This window comes from Chamaea fasciata, unplaced genomic scaffold, assembly GCF_029207755.1.
Source record: "Chamaea fasciata isolate MVZ Bird 193981 ecotype frontalis unplaced genomic scaffold, bChaFas1.0.hap1 SCAF_4, whole genome shotgun sequence".
In the NCBI taxonomy this organism is placed as follows: domain Eukaryota; kingdom Metazoa; phylum Chordata; class Aves; order Passeriformes; family Sylviidae; genus Chamaea; species Chamaea fasciata.
The window spans coordinates 752,783-761,535 of NW_027094089.1; the positions used below are offsets into that span (position 1 = coordinate 752,783).

At 55.7% G+C, this 8,753-nt stretch overlaps 1 protein-coding gene across 1 annotated transcript; it reads left to right on the forward strand.

The window, feature by feature from the left end:
• Positions 1 to 4,757: 4,757 nt before the first annotated feature.
• On the forward strand, positions 4,758 to 8,166 carry MEX3C (mex-3 RNA binding family member C). Its single transcript, XM_066180685.1, has 2 exons — positions 4,758 to 5,168; positions 6,973 to 8,166. The coding sequence occupies exons 1-2, from the start codon at positions 4,826 to 4,828 to the stop codon at positions 8,073 to 8,075; spliced, it is 1,446 nt and encodes a 481-aa protein (XP_066036782.1). The 5' UTR covers positions 4,758 to 4,825; the 3' UTR covers positions 8,076 to 8,166.
• Positions 8,167 to 8,753: the final 587 nt, after the last annotated feature.

The following is an 8,753-nucleotide window of genomic DNA, read 5'->3' on the forward strand; positions in this document are numbered from 1 at the left end:
GGTTTTTTCCCCCTCCCCTCCAAAAAAAAATCCCCAACCCAACGAATCCCCACCGAGCCCGCCTCCATTCACCCCAAATCCATGCAAATTTATGCAAATTTATGCAAATTTATGCAAATTTATGCAAATAAGAAGCAGAAAAGCGGCTCTTCCGGGATTTCGGGATTCCCATCCCGATTTTTCCGCATCCTGATCTCCGTTTTTCGAGCTCATCCCCAGTTTTTCCCCAATTTTTCCCCAATTTTTCCCAAATTTTCCCCATTTTCCCCCGTTTTCCCCATTTCTCCAGTTTTTCCCATTTTCCCCCATTTTTTCCCAATTTTTCCCCATTTTTTCCCAATTTTTCCCAAATTTTCCCCATTTTTCCCCGTTTTTCTCCCATTTTTCCCAATTTTTCCCATTTTTCCCCAATTTTTCCCCATTTTTTCCCCGTTTTTCCCCATTTCTCCCAGTTTTTCCTCATTTTTTCCCGTTTTTCCCAGGATTTCCCTTTTTTTCCAAAGTTTTCCAAGATTTCCCCGATTTCCCCCCTTTTAATCCCTGATTTTCCCCTTTTTTCCCCATTTTTTCCCGGTTTTCTCCCATTTTTCCCCATTTTTCTCTGGTTTTCCCATTTTTCCCCATTTTTCCTCATTTTTTTCCCAGTTTTCCCCATTTTCTCTTTTTTCCCCCCATTTTTTCCCCATTTTCCCCAATTTTCCCGAATTTTTCCGATTTTTTTTTCTCATTTTCCCCATTTTTTTCCCCATTTTTCCTGGTTTTCCATCAATTTTTTCCCATTTTTGGGGGATTCCAATCCCGATTTTTTCCCTTTTATTTTTTGGAATTTTTTTTTTTTGGACTTTTCCCGCTTTTCTGAGCACCAAGTTCCACCTAAAAAAAATAAAAAGGAGGAAAAACGGGAAAACCGGGAAAAATTGGAGGGAAAAAAAAAAAACAACTTGAGGGGAAATGAGGAAAAATTGGGAAAAAACTGGGAAAAATGGGGGGAAATTGGGAAAAAATGGGGAAAAATGAGGGAAAAACAGGGAAAAACTGGGGAAAGTGGGAGAAAAACCTGGAAAAATGGGGAAAATGGGGAAAAAAGGGGGGAAAAATTTGGGAAAACGGAAAAATGGGGGAGGGGGTGGAAAAAAACCGGGAAGAACCTGCGAAAAAATGGGGGAAAATGGGTGAAAATGGGGAAAAATGGGAAAAACCCTGGGAAAAAAAAAGGGGGAAAAGGGGAATAAAATCGGGGGGGAAAATGGGAAAAAATGGGAAAAAATGGGGAAAATATGGGAAAAATGGGAAAAAAATGGGGAAAGAGGGAAAAATGAGGGGGAATGGGAAAAAAAAGGACAAAAACTGGGGGAAAAATGGGAAAAATCTGGGAAAAAAGGGGAAAAATATGGGAAAAAATGGGAAAAATGTGGGAAAAATGGGAAAAAATGGGGAAACGGGGAAAATGAGGGGGGGGGATGGAAAAAAATTGGGAAAAAAATGGGGAAAAACTGGGGGAAAATGGGAAAAACCGGGGGGAAAATAGAGGGAATAAAATCGGGGGGAAAAAATGGGAAAAATGGGAAAAAAGGGGGAAAATCTGGGGGGAAAAAATGGGAAAAAAACTGGGAAAAAAAGGGGAAAAATGAGAAGGGGGAATGGGGAAAAAAATTGGGGAAAAAAATGGGAAAAAATGGGAAAAAATGGGGGGAAAAGAGAGGAAAAAAACCCGGTTAAAACCCAGGAAAAAGAGGGGAAAAAAAAAGAAGGAATCGAAAGGAAAAAAGACGGAATTCCCGCGGGGATTTTTTGCACCATCTGCTGCCGCCGGGAGGTGGGGGAAAAAAAACTAAAAAAAACTTTAAAAAAACCCAAAAAAACAAGAGAAAAAAAACCCCAAAAAGGATTTAAAAAAATAAATAAAGACGCTCCGCAGCTGCTCCCTCCCGATTTCCATCACAAAAGGGGGGAAAAAAAAAAAGCTCTTCCCTCTTTTTTTTTTTTTTTTTTAAGGAATTTTTATTTTTTTGGTGGCGGGAGGTGGGGGTTGGGAAAAAGGCTTTTCCTTAAAAAAAAAAAAGAATTAAAAAAAAAAAAGGTGAAAATCTCCTTTTTTTAAAACTTTTTTTTTTGCTTTTTTTTGCCCAATTTTTCCTCCCTTTTTTTCCTCTTTTTTTCCCCATTTTTTCCACTTTTTTCCCCATTTTTTCCCTCTTTTTCCCCCTCTTTTTTCCCCATTTTTTCTTCCATTTTCCCTCTTTTTTCCCCATTTTTTCCTCTTTTTTCCCCATTTTTTCCCTCTTTTTTCCCCCTCTTTTTTTCCCCATTTTTTCTTCCATTTTCCCCCTTTCCCCCCATTTTTTCCATTTTTTCCCATTTTCCCTCTTTTTCCCCCTCTTTTCCCCCTTTTCTTCCCCCCATTTTTTCCTCTTTTTTCCTCATTTTCCCCCTTTTTTCTCCTCATTTTTCCCCTTTTTTCCCATCTTTTTTTCCTACTTTCCCCCATTTTTCCCCATTTTTTCTCCCACTTTTCCCCCATTTTTCCCCCACTTTTCCCCCTCTTATCCCCCTTTTTTCGCAGTTTTTTCCTCTTTTTTCCCCAGTTTTTTCCTCTTTTTTCCCCAGTTTTTTCCTCCTTTTTTCCCATTTTCCGCTCTTTTTTCCCCATTTTTTTCCTCTTTTTTCCCCAGTTTTTTCCTCCTTTTTTCCCATTTTCCCTCATTTTTTCCCCATTTTTTCTCCCACTTTTCCCCCCTTTTCCCCCCATTTTTTCCTCTTTTTTCCCCAGTTTTTCCCCATTTTTCCTCTTTTTTTCCCCATTTTTTCTCCCACTTTTCCACCTTTTTCCCCCCATTTTTTCCTCTTTTTTTCCCCAGTTTTTCCTCATTTTTTCCTCTTTTTTCCCCCATTTTTTCCTCATTTTCCCCCATTTTTTCTCCCACTTTTCCTCCTTTTCCCCCCATTTTTTCCTCTTTTTTCCCCAGTTTTTCCCCATTTTTCTCTTTTTTTCCCCATTTTTTCTCCCACTTTTCCCACCTTTTTCCCCCCATTTTTTCCTCTTTTTTCCCCAGTTTTTCCTCATTTTTTCCTCTTTTTTCCCCCATTTTTTCCTCTTTTTTCCCCATTTTTTCTCCCACTTTTCCCACCTTTTTCCCCCATTTTTTCCTCATTTTCCCCCATTTTTTCTCCCACTTTTCCTCCTTTTCCCCCATTTTTTCCTCTTTTTTCCCCATTTTTTCCTCATTTTCCCCCATTTTTTCTCCCACTTTTCCCACCTTTTCCCCCATTTTTTCCTCTTTTTTTCCCCATTTTTTCTCCCACTTTTCCCACCTTTTCCCCCATTTTTTCCTCTTTTTTCCCCATTTTTTCTCCCACTTTTCCACCTTTTTCCCCCATTTCCCCCCCATTTTTCCCACTTTTTCCTCCTTTTCCCCTCATTTTTCCCCATTTCCCAACCCCCCCAAAACTTGAAATTACCATCCCAAAATCTGGGGATTCGGAGCCCCGAAAAAATCGGGATTGGAGCCAAATTCTTGGATTGGGATCCTCAAAACTCGGGATTTTGGGGAACGTCTCGGACCCTTTTGGGGGCATTTTTGGGGGCCATTTTTGCCCTTTTTTGGGCCGTTTTTGCCCCTTTTTTCGGTGTCCTTTGGGGTCTTTTATCCGCCCCTTTTTTTGGGGCATTTCTGGGATTTTTCGGGAGGTTGTTTCGGGTCGTTTTTGGGATTCCCATCCCGGATCTTTTTTTTTTTAGTGATTCAACTCCTCGGGGGTTTTTTTTTTTTGGCAGGGGGGTTGATCGCTTCGGGATCCCAAACCGGGATTTTTGAATTCCCAAAAAACCCCCAAAAAAAGTCATATTATACACGAGCGGCGCCCACCTGTCAATCATTGGCAAATCCCGCCCCCTCATCGGCTCGCCCAATGAGGACGCGCCGTTTGGGGGCGTGGGCTATGAGTGATTGACAGTCGGTACGCGTTGTTACGGGGGCGTGGCCTAGGAGTGATCGACAGTCGGGTCTCGCCCATTGAGTGCGCGCTGTTCTGGGGGCGTGGCCTATGAGTGATCGACAGTCGGGTCTCGCTCATTGAGTGCGCGCTACGGGGGGGGCGTGGCCTATGAATGATCGACAGTCGGGTCTCGCTCATTGAGTACGCGCTGTTCGCGGGGCGTGGCCTAGGAGTGATCGACAGTCGGGTCTCGCCCATTGAGTGCGCGCTGTTCTGGGGGCGTGGCCTATGAGTGATCGACAGTCGGGTCTCGCTCATTGAGTACGCGCTACGGGGGGGCGTGGCCTATGAATGATCGACAGTCGGGTCTCGCTCATTGAGTACGCGCTACGGGGGGGCGTGGCCTATGAATGATCGACAGTCGGGTCTCGCTCATTGAGTACGCGCTACGGGGGGGCGTGGCCTATGAATGATCGACAGTCGGGTCTCGCTCATTGAGTGCGCGCTACGGGGGGGCGTGGCCTATGAATGATTGACAATCAACTCCCGCCCCTCTCTCGCCTTCCCGCCCGGTCCGGCCGCATCCTGTCAATCATTCATAAATCCCGCCCCCCGCCTCTAACCAATGAAACCTCTCCAAACGCGGGGCGGGCGCTGCCAATCAGCCGTAAACCCCTCCCCGCCGTCCTCTCCTCAGCCAATGAGATCGCTCCGAACGCGCGGCGGGGCGGAAACCTCCGCGAGCCGGGTGGGGCGGGGCCTCCCAGCGCGGGGCGGGGCTTCCCCTTCCCGCTCCGCTTCCGCCGCCGCCGCGGCCCCGCCATGGCTCCGCAGCCGCGCTGAGCCCTCCCTCGGCCATGGCGGCTCCGCTCTCTTAGCCCTGCCCGCCATGCCCAGCGGAGCCGCCTCCACCGACGAGCCGGCTTTGCTGCTGCTCCAGCAGCGCCTGCAAGAGCTCGGCCTCCGCCGGCCCGGCGCGCCTGAGCCTCCCGGTGAGGAGCAGGAGGAAGGAGAAGCGGAGCTCAGGGAGGATGAGGACGAAGACGAAGAAGACGACGCGCCGTTTCTGCCGCCGGCCTTCGACGGCGCCGGAGGCCGAAGCGGCGTGGCGGCGTTGCTGGCCCACACCTTCGGCGGGGCCGCGGCGCTGAGCGGCGGGAGGAGCGTCAACACCACCGAGTGCGTGGCCGTGCCCAGCTCCGAGCATGTGGCCGAGATCGTGGGGCGCCAGGGTGAGTGAGTGAGGGAGGGAGGGAGGGAGGAGGGCGCGGCAATGGCGGGCCTGCACCCCCCCTGAGGGTGGACGGGACTGCCGCTCCTCCTCTCCGGGGACCGTCGGGTCCCCTCACGCCTCAGCTTTGGACCCCTCATCTTCATCCCCTGAGGGTCCGCAGCCATTTCTCCCCGGTTTGGACTCCTCATCTTCATCCCCTGAGGGTCCGCAGCCATTTCTCCCCTCACACCTCAGGGTGGGACCCCTCATCTTCATCCCCTGAGGGTCCGCAGCCATTTCTCCCCGGTTTGGACTCCTCATCTTCATCCCCTCAGGGTCCGCAGCCATTTCTCCCCGGTTTGGACTCCTCATCTTCATCCCCTGAGGGTCCGCAGCCATTTCTCCCCTCACACCTCAGGGTGGGACCCTCATCTTCATCCCCTGAGGGTCCGCAGCCATTTCTCCCCGGTTTGGACTCCTCATCTTCATCCCCTCAGGGTCCGCAGCCATTTCTCCCCGGTTTGGACCCTCATCTTCATCCCCTCAGGGTCCGCAGCCATTTCTCCCCGGTTTGGACCCCTCATCTTCATCCCCTGAGGGTCCGCAGCCATTTCTCCCCGGTTTGGACCCTCATCTTCATCCCCCGAGGGTCCGCAGCCATTTCTCCCCGGTTTGGACCCTCATCTTCATCCCCTCAGGGTCCGCAGCCATTTCTCCCCGGTTTGGACTCCTCATCTTCACCCCCTGAGGGTCCGCAGCCATTTCTCCCCTCACACCTCAGCTTTGGACCCTCTAACCTTGGCCTTTCTCCCCCTAAACCCGGTCTTTGGGTCAACTTCGCGTCTTCGACCCGGTTTAGGTCGAGTTTCGGGTCGGAAATGTCGGGTTTAGGGGCGGAAAGGTCGGGTTTGGAGGCCGCCGAGGTGCTGGCTGCTGTCGGGGAGGACAGGAGCGTCCCCAAAGTGAGCAGGAGAGGAGGACGAGGCTCCCACCGTGCGCCGCCTTGCTTCACCTCCCGCCGGAGAACGCGCCTCGGAAACGACCGAAAACTTCTCTTCGTTGGAAAAATCCTGCTCGGCAACTACGAGCCGAGTTTTCGGCGCTTTGGAGCTTTGCTTCGGCCGCCGGCGGGGGCTGCCTCTCCTGCCGCGCCCGTTCCGGCCCCTGCTCCCGATTTCTCGGGCTGGGAATTAGCCACGGCTCCGTTGGCAGCCCGTCCTGCCTGATGTCGCTGATTAATTACCGCGCCCGGCTCGCCTGCCCGGTGCCGGCGCCTCGAAGAGCCGGCCGGGGCCGTGACACCCTGCTGCCTTTCCCCGGATAACACCCACTGGAAAACATTCCCCACAGCTTTCCGTGCCCGGCTGAGCGCCCCGGGCTCTGTGCTGTGCCCTGGGGATGGAGTCAGGCAGGGATCCGCGTGTCCAGAGGGGCTGCTGGGCATTCCCGGAATTGTGATCTCCCCAAACCTGCAGTGTGAACTCCTTCACCCACTTACAATAAACCTCCCAGATTCCCGAGGGAGGAGTGAGAAGAAGCTGGAAAAACCCAACTAATCCCCACCCCAAATCCTCCGTCTCGGCTCCCACGCGTCACCCCACACCGAAACCCCAAATCTGCGTTTTCACCCTGGCGGTGCTGCCCCAACCGCGCCCCCACGATCCCCGTGCCCTCCCTCACTTTTGGGAGCCCGTTTTCCGGCTTCCCTGGATCCCGAAGCTCCCGGCTCGCGGAGCTCCCGCGGGTGGGGAGCGCGGTTGGCCGCGCGTTGCGGGGCCGCTGGTGCGCTCCGCGCCGCTCACCCGCCGCCTCTCCCCGCGCAGGCTGCAAGATCAAGGCGCTGCGGGCCAAGACCAACACCTACATCAAGACGCCGGTGCGCGGCGAGGAGCCGGTGTTCGTGGTGACGGGCCGCAGGGAGGACGTGGCCGCGGCCAAGAGGGAGATCCTGTCGGCGGCCGAGCACTTCTCGCTGCTCCGGGCGTCCCGCGGCAAGGGCGGGCCGAGCGGGGCGGCGGCGGCGGCGCTGCCGGGGCAGACCACGCTGCAGGTGCGGGTGCCGTACCGCGTGGTGGGGCTGGTGGTGGGCCCCAAGGGCGCCACCGTCAAGCGCATCCAGCAGCAGACGCACACCTACATCGTGACGCCCAGCCGCGACAGGGAGCCCGTGTTCGAGGTGACGGGCACGCCCGAGAACGTGGACCGCGCCCGCCGGGAGATCGAGACGCACATCGCCGTGCGCACCGGCGCCTTCCTGGAGCCGGCCGACGGCGGCGGCTTCCGCGCCGACGGCACCGACGGCGGCTTCGAGCGCGGCGCCGCCCGGCCGCGCCTCCGCGCCGGGACGGTCTGCGGCCGCCGCAACGGCAGCTCCAGCTCGCTGGGCAGCGGCTCCACCGACTCCTGCCTGGGCGGCGGCCGCCCGCCCGACTTCAGCCCCTCCAGCCCCGGCGCCTTCTGGTTCGGGGAGGCGCTGCCGCCCGCGGGCGCCGAGGAGCCGCCGCTCGACTCGCCGGTCTACGACCCGCTGCCCGCGCCCTCCCCGACCATCTGGGCGCCCTTCGAGCCCCCGTGCGGCGCCGGGGCCGTTCTCCGCGGCAGCCGGCCCCCCACGCCCCGCCCGTCGCCCGCCTTCTCCGAGGGCCCGGAGCGGCCGCCGGGCCCCGGCCTGCCGCCCGTGCGCGTCCCCGCCTTCTCCAACGGCACCGACAGCTGCTCCTCGTCCAACGGCGGCTCCGCCTCCAGCTCGCCCCCCGAGAGCCGCCGCCGCCGCTGCGCGGTGTGCTTCGAGGGCGACGCCGCCGCCGCGCCCTGCGGCCACCGGCTCTTGTGCCCGCCCTGCGCGCTCCGCATCTGCGGCCGCGCCGCGCCCGCCTGCCCGCTCTGCCGCGCCGCCGTGGCCCGGGCCGTGCCGATCCGCTCCTGAGCGCCGGGCCGGCCCCGGGCGCGGCTCTGCCGCCGGCGGCCCGTCCGCGGGGCGCCCGCCGAGGGCTGTGGCGCCCTCCGCCGCCGACGCTTCCGATGCTGCCTTCTCTGCACCGCCGGCGCTCGGAGCGGGGTCGGGGCCGGCCCTTCTCTTTGGATCCGTGCCGCCAGGCGCGCCTCGCCCCCTCCTCGGCCGGCCGCCGTGCCTGCTCGGGTTATTCCGCAGCGCCCGGTGGCGTCCGGGATTCCTGCGGGAGCGGCCGGGCTGCCGTCCGAGCTCCGCGACCTGCGGGCGCCGCTGACATTCCGTTCTCTGATCAAAGGCGTCCCGAAATCGCCCTGCTCCGAGAGATGGGTTTCGTTCCCGGTGGGGAAGAGGAAAAGCACGGAGCCGCGGCCGTGGCCCCGCAGGCAGTTTGCTTCATTTCAAAAACGTCTCTCCAATCGTGTTTTCTCCGAGCAGAAGGGAAAGAGAGCCTCTTTTCCTCGCAGTGGGAATGCTCCCCTTGCATTTCAGCCTGTGGGTGTTCCCTCTTCCATCCTCGGCCTCTTCCCAGATCTGTGCTGGCGAATTTCAGAACAACACAAGCGAACAAACAGAACAACGTGAAAAACCAAAAAAAAAAAAAAAAAGGAAGGAAGGAAGGAAGGAAGAAAAAAAAAAATTAAACACACAGCG

Bases quoted from the DNA above. Each gene is read 5' to 3' on its own strand.
- MEX3C (XM_066180685.1), top strand. From the start codon at position 4,826: ATGCCCAGCGGAGCCGCCTCCACCGACGAGCCGGCTTTGCTGCTGCTC. The intron at 5,169-6,972 runs GTGAGTGAGTGA...CTCCCCGCGCAG, and splicing joins CGAGATCGTGGGGCGCCAGG to GCTGCAAGATCAAGGCGCTG.